At 37.9% G+C, this 14,013-nt stretch overlaps 1 protein-coding gene across 2 annotated transcripts in view; it reads right to left on the bottom strand.

The window, feature by feature from the left end:
• Nucleotides 1–14,013, bottom strand: part of LOC106867547 (kinase D-interacting substrate of 220 kDa) — a 36,774-nt gene that overhangs the window by 3,907 nt on the left and 18,854 nt on the right. For both annotated transcript variants that reach the window (XM_014912451.2, XM_052972487.1), the window contains 13 exons: nt 13,876–13,974; nt 12,399–12,497; nt 11,738–11,836; nt 10,890–10,988; nt 9,382–9,480; nt 8,462–8,639; nt 7,281–7,442; nt 6,301–6,480; nt 5,769–5,922; nt 4,517–4,665; nt 2,883–3,574; nt 2,021–2,201; nt 92–254 (listed from right to left, as the gene is read on the bottom strand). In XM_014912451.2, coding sequence (XP_014767937.1) covers nt 92–254; nt 2,021–2,201; nt 2,883–3,574; nt 4,517–4,665; nt 5,769–5,922; nt 6,301–6,480; nt 7,281–7,442; nt 8,462–8,639; nt 9,382–9,480; nt 10,890–10,988; nt 11,738–11,836; nt 12,399–12,497; nt 13,876–13,974 — 2,354 coding nt within the window. The remainder of the gene's footprint in view (nt 1–91; nt 255–2,020; nt 2,202–2,882; nt 3,575–4,516; nt 4,666–5,768; nt 5,923–6,300; nt 6,481–7,280; nt 7,443–8,461; nt 8,640–9,381; nt 9,481–10,889; nt 10,989–11,737; nt 11,837–12,398; nt 12,498–13,875; nt 13,975–14,013) is intronic.

Consider the following 14,013-nt stretch of genomic DNA (forward strand, 5'->3'; position numbering starts at 1 on the left):
ACTTCACAACGGGAAATGATGCGGCTTAAAATATTTCTTCCTGTCTTGATACTGTTAATACAGAATTATAGCTTACACATCAATCACTTACTTTTTGTAAATAGAAATCAAAGTGGTTGAGTCATCCATGTTTTCTGTATCTTCAAACTCTAGAATTACCCATGAGGCATGATAAGGCCACTGTTCCACCAAATTGATCCATGCGGCAAGGCGGTACCAACTAAATTCTATACCATATGCTCGGAGAAGACGTCCTGTATTGGAAGAGAAGAAAGTTCATTATTTCAGTTCTTTAGGAACAGTTGGAAACCAATAGAAGATGATTGTAGTTAATGTGGTTAAGGTGTAACGGTTATTTATGTGCCATTGTTAATGCATTGCAGATGCCGTTGCCAATGTGTTGTTTAATGTTACTAAGGTGTTGTTAAATGTGTCACCATTGTTTCTGAGACTGTTGCTAGTGTTGTCATGCTTCCTGAAATTCACCAACAATACACCTGATGCCCTTTTCCTTTTAAATGACTGATGCATTACTTACCTCCAGTGCACATTCTACCTATTGTCCATGCTCTTTTGGCTACTTTTTCTAATGAGTGGTAGTGCACCTGAACACTGTACACAATAAGTTTATTATTATTATTTTTATGTTGTTGTTGATTATGTTACTGTCCAGCTGATTGAGCAACTGGAACATTCATATGTAGAAATCGACATAAAGAGTTCATTATATACACATGTCTATGTATGGACACGCATACACACTACGTATTTATCCATCTGTATAAATACATGTATACAGACCTAAGCAAAGCATAGCTGTGCAGTAAGTTTGCTTCCCATCTACATGGTTCTGGGTTCAGTTCCACTGTGTGGTACCTTGGGGAAGTGTCTTCTATATCTTTGTGCTGACCAAAGCCTTGTGAGTGCATTTGGTAGACAGAAATTGAAAGAACCCATTATACACACTGGACTGAGATCCCCTTTGACAGACCCCTGATATTTAAAATAAAGTGTTAACACTTATAATATGCAAATTAGTATCCCCAGTTTTCTGCAGTTACTGTAATTGTTGAGCATATAAACAGATTGGCTGCTTGTTTCTCTGGGATTAGTGAAATTGATGTGGACGACTCTGATGAGAGTTCAATAAGATTCAAAAATCGTTTAAGGTTGTTCATAATTTTTTCCATCTACAGAGAAACAGCTTAATTAGCCCTACTTACAAAAGTACTATATAGGTCACACACACACACACACTAAAGTCACCCGACAGTACATCAAACTTCCATAAATACTATCTGTAATTCTGTATTGACTTGAATGGGAAAATGTGTCGCACAAGGACTTCAGTTTGACCAATTTTCATGATGTTTCATATTTAGATGCTTTTATTAAATTCATTCAGTTGTTAATCATAAATAAATCTTGGAATTAAATGGTTTTGATTTACTGTCAACTGACTTTTGGCCAACCCCATGTGTGTATATATATATATATATATGGGGTGGGGCACTAATGGTTAGAGTGTCGTACTCACAATCATTAGATCGTGGTTTCAATTCCCAGACTGGCAGTGTGATGTGTCCTTGTGCAAGACACTTCATTTCATATTGTTCCAGTCCACTTGACCGTAAATGAGTAACTCCAGAGAATGTTGTGATTTTAGTCACTCAAGCACTATGGAAACCAACCTGAGGAGTCAAGACCTAGGGCTACACAGCTACAGAACTACACAGCTTTCTATTGACCCCTTAGCATTCAGACTATTCTGTCAAATGTAAATTTTTATTTATTCACTTTGTTTTGAATTAATCTTGCATTGTCTTAGAGCTTTCAGATTTTTATGAGGTAACTGTTGATTTTTAGAATGATATTGTAGGGTAGACATGAGGGGCCAGATCTGGCCAGGTTGAATATAAAACAGGTAGAATATTTAAGCTGGATACATATACAAAGTTAAAGCACATTTGTTCTTCCCTTGACGAGTGTCATTCTAGCCACCACAGCACCAGATGCTCACCTGTAACTGCAACAATGTTTAATAAACGTCGCATGCTTCGAGGGTTGATATCACTGAAGTAATCGTTTTTAACCAAAGTGTGTGAAAGATCAAAGGTCGAGGTGGTCGTGTTGGACAGTTGGAGACTGGCTGTACGCCATTGTTTGAGCTTCTTCAGTTTTGATTCTGCTGGTTCCTGATGCTGCACACAAAACAGGAATGATAGAATTTAAATAATGTTGTACAAAGCCAGTGTGAGTATGATTGGTTTATAAATTCAGACATTTATTCATCAATTACTGGAAAAATAGATTTTTTTACTTATTTTACATATTTACGGTTTTCTTATTTACACACACACACATGTATTTTCCCCACTCTTCTTAACATAAAACCAATGGTAGCCTTAATTCACAAATAAACAATACACACACACATACAAGGAAGGGCTGAAAAGTTCCTGGTTTTAAGGGTATCGTGAAAGGCCTGGTTGGAGGCCCAACCTTCTGAGTTCTTTTGCAGGGCTTAGAAAAACTGAACGACTGCTGCAATATGTGTGAATCTGAGAGAGAAATATGTTGAATAAAATCATAATTAACTGATTCTCCTGTTAATGGCACAGATGCTAAAAATTAATTGAAACAAAGGCCATGTATTTCAAAACAAATATGGTAATGAAAGGGTTAATAAATTAACTGAAATAATAAATAATATTGTTCATAACACCATTTCTGTAAAGAGAGTATTGTTAAAGCCACTTTTACCCTCATGCATTGCCTGACCCTTCACACAGCTATTAACTCCTGCTAGTTCCCCACTTAGACACATACACACTCATTCCAACAAAGAAAACCCAAAATTGTGAAACCAGTTGAAGAATTACCTTAAGTTTTCCTGGAGAATCTGTATAATCTGCTGTACTGAATGAGCTGAAAAGTAGTGAGTCCCCTTTCTGGACACGTAATCCCTGACTCTGTAGGAAGAATGGTAAATGTACAATGTTTCTTAGGTAGTCGTAACCATGAACATTGGAGTCCAGAACAGACACTCGAAGATTCTGCTCGATTCCTTTAATGATGATATGAGGATCGACAGCTAGAATGGTGATAAATGGAGAGTTGTCGTCGGAGAACAAAGTCTTGACCGTGTCCAGCACACTCAGTACTTTGCCCTGCTCACAGCTGTCGAGGCCGTCGACGATAACTACAAGTCTGGTTTGAGTTCCAGTGAATGAATCTAAGCAAAGGACCATTTTACTCATAAGATCAACTTCATGTTTCAGCTTCTGCATGAACCCGTCCATCTTTAGCAATTCGAGTTGGTCGGCAGCTCGAACGATCCGTTTCTTCTGTGATACAGTCAGTGATAGCAAAGCACGTCCCCATGTATGGATGTTCATAATGAAAGACAAGACAACTATACTGAACAAAGTGATTGTTGCTGCATTTATTGACGTGTTCTTGGTGCCGTTCTTCACAAGAAGATACAAGGAAATACAGAAACAGACAAACACCAACATCGCTATCACAAAGTAAGGGATACAGCAGGCAGTTTTAAATTTACCTTTGCCTTTTTCTACAAACAAAAAGAAACATTATAAATAGAAAGGAAACAAAACATACAAATAAGAATTTTCATTTAGTTGCATTCCATTTATTGGTCATATTTTATTGAGAAATATAGAAATGTCTAACAATTGATAAGAATAATTCTTTCTAAGGCAGTTAGCTGGTGGAATTGTTATGCTGGGCAAAATACTTTGTGGCATTTCGTCCATCTTCACGTTTTGAGTTCAATTTCCACTGAGGTTGACTTTGCCTTTCATTCTTTTGGGGTCGACAAAAAAGTACCAGTCGAGCACTAGGGTTGCATCATTTAGCAACTGCTTTCCATGCTGGTATGGGTTAGACGGTTCAACTGAAACTGGTAAGCTGGAGAGCTGTACCAGGTTCCAATTTGATTTGGCATGGTTTCTATGGCTGGATGCCTTTCTTAATGCCAACCACTCCAAGAATGTAATTGGTGCCTCTTACATGCCACCAGCATGAGGTGCCAGTTACGTGGCACCAGCATCAGCCATGACTACACTTGGCTTAACAAGTCTTCTGAAGTATGGCATATTGCCAAAGGTGTTGTAGAATGATATTGAGAGACCAGTTCTAGCCAGTTTGAACATAATACAGACAAAATATTTGGGTTGGAGATGGCTGGTTTAAAAGCTAAAGGATTAAAATGGGAAGTTTTTATCTAAGAACCAGGGTCAATCTCAGGCAGTTAGCTATTAAAAAGGTTAAACTTCATATCTGCAAACAACCAAAAGGCAGGTTGTTCAGGCTGACCGATAATCTATAGGAAGACAAAGTGCTCATTGGTGACCTGACAACCAAGACAGTATTAATTCAAATGTACTGCAGTGTAGATGATGTTTGAAGGAGACAAAATATGGTGAGGGTAAGGGTGGGTGGAGATGTGGATACATCAGTTGAGGAGGGGAATAAATGGGTTGATTATACTTACTGTAAGACTGTGTCTTGACTATACGGAATAGTCGAGCTACTACGACCCCATAAGATCGCTCTGCCTCATCACAAAGAGTCCCAATCATGGCAGCTAGGGACTTCTCACCTCCAACACTTGTCAAACGAGTACAGTCAGAGAAGAGAAATCTGAAAGTGAAAAATGTCAGAGTTGTATGACATCAAGATATCAAACTATATAAATGATGGTGAAGATTAGGTCAAAGTTGACTCACAAGACTTTATACTACTACTATACTAGCACTCCGTTGGTTACAATGATGAATGTTCCAGCCTGCTCATGAAATTAATGTGCAAGTGGCTGAGTATTCCACAGACATGTGTACCTTTAATGTAGTTCTCAGGGAGATCCAGTGTGACACAGAATGTGACAAGGCTGGCCCCTTTCAATTACAGGTATAACTCGCTTTTGCCAACTGAGTGAACTGGAGCAACGTGAAATAAAGTGTCTTGCTCAAGGACACAATATTCCATGAGGAATCGAACTCATGACCTTACGATTGTGAGCCAAACACCAAAACCACTAAGCCATACACCTTCACAAGACTTTATATAGATAGGATAGAAGATAGGGTATAAAAGAAGACACAGTTTAGTCATCCTTTGTAAAGTGTTATTAGTGGATGATACTGTGAGCTGGCAGAAGTGTTAGCATGTGTATCAGGACAATTACCCACCATAGGGCAATTCCCCCGACGACAATTATCCCACTTGGTTAATTACCCCCTTTCCAAGATATTAAGAAGTTACAAATCATCATCTGTTGTCCTCAGGGGTAATTGTCTTGGGGGAGTTATTGTCCATGGTGGTGGTGGTAGTGGGGTAAATGACCTAGACTCGTTAGCACGATAGGTAAATTACTTGGTGGTATTTCATCTGTCTTCACATTCTGAGTTCAAACTCTGCGAAGGTCAACTTTGCCTTTCATCCTTTTGGGGGTCAATTAAATAAATATCAATTGAGCACTGGGGTGGATGTAACTGATTTATCCCCACCCCACAAAATTGCCAGCCTTGAGCCAAAATTTGAAGCCTTTGTTAGATGATACTGCACACAGAGGTGTGTGTAGCATCCTGTGGTCTCAAGGTATAATAGAAGACACTACATACAGGTGTGTGGCATTTTGAGGCAGTACTTTCTACTGTAGGCATTGACTAATAATGTCTTGTGAGTGAAATTTGGTTGACAGGTAAAGAATTTAAATTTGCCCTTAAGCAAGCACTGAGCCTTACCTAACGTGAGGTACTTCATTAGAACTCAGTTTGCGAGGGTTCCAAAACAACAAGTACAGCAACATTTTCAAACTCTTCATCTGTCGTTGAAAAACGTGTGATATGCGTAAAGTGAATTGGTTGGAGTAACGGTGAGTAAAATATCTGATTACAGCTGAAAATATAAACAGAGACACATGTATATATATCATCATCATCACACACACACATATCTGAAAGAAGAAGCACACTCTAAGATGTAGAGCAATATATATTAAAAATGGGGGAGGCTACTTTATGGGATTACCATAGGTTTCCTGTTCATAAACAGTTTAGCTTTATGGTGTATTGTCAGATCCCCAAAACCTATTGGCCTGTTAAAAATTTTGGGGGATTTGGCGATACACCATAAAAATAAACCCTTTATGGATGGGAAACCTAAGATAATCCCATAACCAGCCTTCCCCATTTCTAATATATATATATGTATATATACATATTTACATGTATACACATTCATTCTGTACTGCAAAGAGTGCTGTAAAATACGTACCAAAAACGATAGCCTGTAAGAATAACAATCCAAATCCAACACTGATTCCAACAATCCAGTTGAAAGCTAAACTGAGGCCAAACCCGATGATAAAGTTTAAGAAGAAGAGGAAGAATATCAAAGTTTTTGTGAAATGGAAGTTGATTTTCTCATTCTGTTGTGTAAAAGATTTCATCTCCTCTGTAAAATATTGGGAAAACAGTGACAAAGATTTTAACACAGCATTTTATTGCAGCAAACTTTGTTACAACAACAACAACAACGGAATCTGGGGGAGGGGATAAGTCGATTACATCAACCCTCAGTACTCAATTGGTACATGTGAGAGAAAGGAGGGCAGTACAGTTCTATATTTAAGAGATGTGAAATTATTTACATTTGACAGATATTTGTCCTTATCGTGTTTGTTGTTAGCACAATGTTTTGGCTGATATACCCTCCAGCCTTCATCAGGTGTCTTGGGGAAATTTCGAACCTGGGTTTCCATTCCTAAGGTATTTTTTGATGTTATAATTATTCAGGTCACTACCTGGAATTGAACTCGGAATCTTGGGGTTGGTAGCCCGCGCTCTTAACCACTACACCATATATCAATTAGCCTTCATACTATGATTAATGTTTTAAAACAGTTCAGACACGCAGTACAGCCGTGGTTCTCAATTGGGGTTCATAAAACCCTTGGGGTTTTATGGACATAAGATTTTGTTGTTAAAATGTATGCGCAATAAATTGGTAATTACTTCTGCAATGCACAAAATGTTTTAACAAGTTTTTTTATACGATTCCTAATAATATTTAATCATAAACATATAACAGAATTTTTATTAAACATTGAATGTCCATGAGGGTCCACCTGAACAAAATAGGAATCAAAGGGATCCAGAGGTAAAAAATGGTTAGGAAGCACTGCTCTATACTATGATCAAGGTATTAGGATCACCAAAGACAATTCAGGTCCCCTCTGAACAATTCAAACTTACTTTGTAATTTGTTGATTAAAAAAGATTTTCCACTGCCCCACTTAGCATAGAGTCCAACTGTTATTGGCATACTTAATGACGGTTCACTCAATACATCTGCCAAGGCACTACTGTAGATTTCATAACCAAGAAGGTTTTCAGCATCATTAGCATTCAAGTTTCCTGGAAATAGTAAAGTATTTTAAAGAATATAATTAATAGACATGGAGGATTGGTATATACGAGCGGGTGCTGAAAAGTTCCTGGCTTTGGGTAAAAGAAAATACAGGAGGATCAGTTAATTATTGATTTTATTCAACATATTCCCCTCTCAGATTCACACACTCATTGCAGTGGTCCTTCAGCTTTTCTAAGCCCTGTAAAAGAACTCAGAAGGGTGGGCCTCCAACCAGGCCTTTTATGACACCCTCAAAGTCAGGAACTTTTCAGCACCCCCTCATAAGTGGGAGATAGATGGAGAGATGGTGGGGTATAAGTGATGGGAAATGGTACATAGGTGTGGGTAAGAAATGGTGTATAAGTGTGTGCATGAGGGTGGTGTTGGCAGTGATGTACAGGTGTAGGAGGCATCGGTGCATACAAGTGCAGAATAGAAATTGATAGATCTGAATGTTGGGCAGGTGGGAGAGCAGTTATGTATAGGTGAGCAGCAGTGATGCACAGGTATGTGGAGAGAACAATGGTTTAGATAAGTGTAAGGTAGAATTAACTTTTGAAATCCTGTTGAAAAGTCCAAAGCCCAGTGTTGTAATGATTGTTATAAAAGACGAATGATAGAAGAAGGGTTGAACTTTTCTCCCTTACTTCAGAGAAAATCCTCACTTCAAAATGAATGTAAACAAGGTTACTATGAATCTTGGGATACTGTTTTACATGCTGGTGCCATTTATAAAGCACCCATGCTGGTGCCGCATATAAGGCACTAGTTTTGGGGCCATGTAAACAGCACCCAATGCACTCTGCATCAGGAGGAGCATCCAGCTGTAGAAATGATACCAAAACAGACAATTGGAGCCTGGTGCAGCTCCCCAGCTGGCCAGCACCTGTCGAACTGTCCAACCCATGCCAGCATGGAAAACGGATATTAAATGGCGATGGTGATGAGTGAGTTTGTGCAGGTGTGTTTATGTGTAGGTGTGAATATCAATGTTTATGAGATAACTGTAAGAGATCTTACTTACTGTGGCCAAAGATCTGTGTTAGTATTCCTTTATGGTAATAGGCATCAATACTATAGGGTGTCTCCCCTACTTTGTTGCCCTTGTATAACAGCTGGCTGTTTTTAGGGTTCCGTAATAGCATCTCGGTAATCCTTTTGCTCCGTGCCCGCAGAGCAATATGAAGGGCGGTGTCCCCTTTCTGTTAGCAATACAATAGAACACAGTTGTGTCAGATAGAATATAGTTTCAGCAGAAAAAAATTTTAGTGTTTTATGTCATATATTATAGAGAATATAAAGTAATAAATTAAATAATTACATATATACGAATTTATAGGTACAGGAATAGATACAAGTTGAGATTTTCAGGCCAAAATTTACAGCCAAAAAAAGGTCAACTAATATAATCAGATGACTTTAGAAGATCAAAATTCAAAATATATTTTTTGAATGTTTACTTTTACGAAACCTCCTTATTTTAACGATTTAATGCACTAGCTTCTCTGATTGAAACATTAAAAAACCTAACGTGTGAAATGAGATGTAATAAAAAACAAAAAAATTGTTTAAAGTCTCTTCAATTGGTAGCCAGGGCATGTACCACCCCCACTGCCCAGTTATGCTACTGATCACCTCATCGAAATCTTGAAGCCACAAGATAAGGCATGACTAATTCAAAACAATGAGAATGAATAATCTCTACGTGTGACAGAGAAATCTGAATGCTAAAGGGTTGAAATATAATGATTTATCTGATGTGAATAAACAATGGAACACCTGCAATGAAATTGAACTCAAGACCAATGAGTTGGTACTCCAATACTGTATGCACTTGACTATTTCACTGTTTACTTAGACATAGCTGTAGATTAATAATAAATGCTGAAGAGAAAAGAGATTGAACTGCTCAAGCCTTCACTGAAATGGACAATTCACACTGACCTTGTCGACAGCTGATACTTTAGCTCCTTTTTCCAGCAACATATACACACACCCTTCATTTCGGTGTCGGACAGCCTTCAGTAATGGAGTGTCACCATCCTTCATGTAAAGCAAATAATAATTTGATTATATATATGTACATATATCTATCTATATATATGTATATATACATATGTATAAGTGTGTGTGTATATATATACACACATACATACATGAATGTATGTATGTATGTGTGTGTATATATGTATGTATGTATGTATATATATATATATTGTATTTGATGGCATTGAAGATGTGAAGGCATATTTGATGCTCCCTAATTCCAGGCAGCTCTTATTTAAGGAAAACGTTTTTAGTGCATTAAAGCTTATGGCAAGCCTAACCTTATATATAGAGCCAAGAGTTTTTTTTGGGGGGGGGGTGCATCTTATATGCCATCAAATATGGTCGTTTTTATAATCTTCTATTCCTTTCATACTACAATAAAACATTTTATATACTCAGTACACATCAACAAAACATTATATGCCACACACAAACACTTCAAGTAAGAAAAAAAATCATACACAACATACAGCAATCTTCTATGCAGCAACAGAAGTGGGGTGGTTCCCAGGTATGTGTTTTATAGTTTACCTCCTTCAATATGTACACATAATTGATGCTATTACAATACAAATAACGTTCAAACATCAAAGTATCATTCTCTCCATTTTAAGGTGCAATTTCTGATGTTAGTATGGGTTGGCAGAGTCTGGAAAACAAGATAATTCTCGCTTCTTTTTATCTTGTCAACTCGTCTAAACATTGTGAAATCCAGTATTCACATTTCTTCCTGCATCTACCTTGGTCTCTCTCTCTCTCTCTCTCTCTCTCTCCAGCATTTCACTGTCTTCATCCAAATGATATCAACTACCTCTTCTGCCTACGTCAACTTCATCCCTGTCCCATCATAGCTGACCTCAGTCTATAAAACAATAAACATCAACTGATGTCTACAAGAGTTTTCTCAACCAATGTCTGCTTTGTTTATTTTGGACAACCAACATATATCAATCAACACATAATTGTTTCTAATTTAGGCACAAGGCCAGCAATTTTGAGGAGAGCATCTCTGTAGTCAGAAGTTGTATTTTGATATTGTATTGACCTTGACAGAATAAAAGGTAAATTTGACCTTGGCAGGATTTGAACTCAGAATGAAAAAAGCTGGAAGAAATACACCAATATATTTTTTTTCTGATGTTACCAGTGCCGCCTGATTGGCTCCTGTGCCAGTGGTGCATAAAAGCACCATTTGAGCGTGGTCGTTGCCAGTGCCGCCTGAGTGGCTCCCATGTTCACACACAGATTCCTACCATTTCACATGTGACAACTTCACACACACATCATTCTGTATGTTACAGTGTCACACATACTTGCCAGTTCACCTCACACATACATAAATACCAGTAATTAGCCACATGACCACCACTACTGAGATAAACAAAGAAATATGGCCAACTAACCTTGTTACAGATCTCCAAGTCAGGGTCCATAGCCAGAAGTTGTTTGACGATATCATTGTAGCCCTTATCGATGCCCCAGTAGAGTGCAGTTTTACCTTCCTGGATACATTATCGCCATCATCAACAGCATGAACAACATTGTAGAACAAAAAAGGTAAATTTATAGATTTCTCTTCACATACATGAACATCAGCAATATCAAAATCAAATCAAATGGAAATTGTAGTTGTGAGCCCCGTGCTGGTAGCACGTAAAAAGCACCATCTGATCGTGGTTGATGCCAGCTCCTCTGGCCCCTGTGCCGGTGGCATGTAACAAGCACCCACTACACTCTCAGAGTGGTTGGCGTTAGGAAGGGCATCCAGCTGTAGAAATACTGCCAGATCAGATTGGGGCCTGGTGCAGCCTCCTGGCTTCCCAGACCCTAGTCGAACCGTCCAACCCATGTTACAGTATTATAAGTATATGCGAGGGCATGTGGCCAAGTGATTAGGGTGTTGCACCCACGATTGCAAGATCATGGTTTCAGTTCCTAGTCTGGCGGTGTGTTGTCTTCTTGGGCATTGCTCCAGTCCGCTCAGCTGTAAATCGTTAACCCTGCGATGAACTGGTGTTCCATTCGGGGTAAATGTTGGCCTGTCAGCCTAACCAGCAGGTTGGCTTCATTTGAAAACTACAACAATGTGAGGAAGCACATTGTGACCAGTGGTGAATGACAGTATTCGATAGTCTGATTGATTCAGTGATAGACACATATACATACATATAAACATACACACATATGTAATTTGTGAAGGGGAATTACAGTGTTATAGTCTTCCAATAATAGAGAAATGTCCAATACTCACTGAACCAGCAATATCTACATCAGCATGTTTACCAAGCAAAGCCTTGACGATATCAACGTGACCTCCTTTCACAGCATGAATCAATATTGTATCACTCGCCTGGACAGAAAGAAAAAAAAAAAGAAAAAATATAAACAACAATATCAGACAATTCCTTAACCTTTTCGTTACCAACCCGGCTGAAACCGGCTCTGGTTCTGCAGTACAAATGTCTTGTTTTCAAGTTCTAAATTAAAATCTTTCACCAAATCTTAGTCACAATTTATGCTCCTAACACCAGCTTAATGATAACTAAGTTATTTTACTAAATTCTGGTTGGGCAGAAGACAGGGGCTGGCTAGGCAGAAGACAGTGGTTGGCTAGGTAGAAGACAGGGGCTGGCTAGGTAGAAGACAGGGGCTGGCTAGGTAGAAGACAGTGGTTGGCTAGGTAGAAGACAGGGGCTGGCTAGGTAGAAGACAGGGGCTGGCTAGGCAGAAGACTGCACTAGGCTCCACTGTCTGTTTTGGCAGGGTTTTTATGGTTGGCTGCCCTTCCTAAAACCAATATATAGTTATCTACAATTATATTTTCTAGTAGTTATGGACATCAAGAAACAACAACAAAAAACTTCACAAAATATTAGAAATATTAAGAGTAAAATAGTGAAAATGTGACTAACTTTATCAACAATGTTAACATAAGCTCCTTTGGCTAGAAGAGCCTGTGAGATTTCAGTGTAACCTTCTTTGGCACTGATAGCAAGGGCTGTGAAACCATCCTAAAGGAAACAAAGCAGACAAATAGCATTGGTTATTCGTGTAATTTGTGGAAATTAATGAAAAATAATAAAACAAAAAACTTAACAACAAAACTCAACTGCATGTTTCAAAACATGAACAAAATTGTTAACTCATTTCTGTTTATAGAAAACAAACAAGAAAAATATATATCATTTCTGACCCTCACAACATCTTAAAGATATAAACCAAGATTTTTCTGACAATTAAATATTCTTTCTACTTTTGGGGTTGATGTAATTGACTGCAGTACTTGATTGGTACTTATTTTATTTTATTGGCCTCGAAAGGGTGAAAGGCAAAGTTGACAAGAGTGGCATTTGAACTCAGAAACGTACAGAGCTGGAAGAAATGCTACAAAGCAATTCGTCTGGAACGGTAATGATTCTGCCAGCTTGCTACCTTTATAACATTAAATGTTGATTGGACTGTGTGTGGAGATGCTGACTATACACAATGTATAGATGCAGGCTGGATAGATAGACATGCTGTCTACCCTGATGTTGATTTGACAAATAGACACAGTGTGTAGTAGTTGATTGGATAGAAAGACACAGTGTGTAGATGCAGGAGTGTCTGTGGAGAGAGTATGTTGAAGTTGCATGGATAGATATGGTACACACACGTTGATTGGATCGGCATTCACAATGTGTAAATGTTGACTGTATTGAGTAGATATTGACTTCATATTTTCAGGAGCAGCAAGTTTTAGGATTTGAACCCAGCTTTTTTTCTAAATTTGCTATCATGAGAGAATCACAACTGAGGCATGCATTTATCACATGAACTACAATTTATCTGAGAATCACAATTTTCAGGTGCATGTTCTATTTATCAACTGATCAGCTTGCAGCAGATCACACCACAAAGTTAGAACATAAGTGAATGTCCTTAAGATTTGTGTTCTTTTTTCTAGTTAAGCAGTTTAGTACTAAATAACCTTTGCAGAGTGTTGAGGGTAACTCAAGGATTCACATGCCTCACTTCTTATTAATGCAGATCAGGTAAATAACTAAAATAGGCCAACAGCATGAATTATGAAGAATAAGTTAAGTTACTGTGCATTAAAAAGAAAGTTCTTAATAAATGGAAATTTCTTAGTTGGAGAAAGAAAGCAAAAACCTAGTGGAGATTGTTATCTCCCTTGTGTCTCATAGAAAAAGGGAGATAATTTTAAGACATGAATATTTTCTCAATCAATTTACACGAAGAGGAGAAAACAAATTGGTTCAATTTATTTGTTCAAAGATCAGATGAAAAGGAGAAAATCTGATCCTTGTCATGCAGGTAAGGGACAACCAAGGACATGTTTCAGTTTATTATTTTTAAAATGTTTAAAAAAAAAAAATCTTTCCTTACTTTATCAACTGCATTAACATGGGGGTCTCTCTCAATTAATTTGTGCACAATTTCTGTGTAACCACCACGAGTAGCAACAAGTAAGGCTGTCCATGAATTCTACAATAAAAATGACAAACGTTAGGAAAATGATAATGA

The sequence above is a fragment of the Octopus bimaculoides genome, chromosome 13, assembly GCF_001194135.2.
Source record: "Octopus bimaculoides isolate UCB-OBI-ISO-001 chromosome 13, ASM119413v2, whole genome shotgun sequence".
NCBI lineage: Eukaryota > Metazoa > Mollusca > Cephalopoda > Octopoda > Octopodidae > Octopus > Octopus bimaculoides.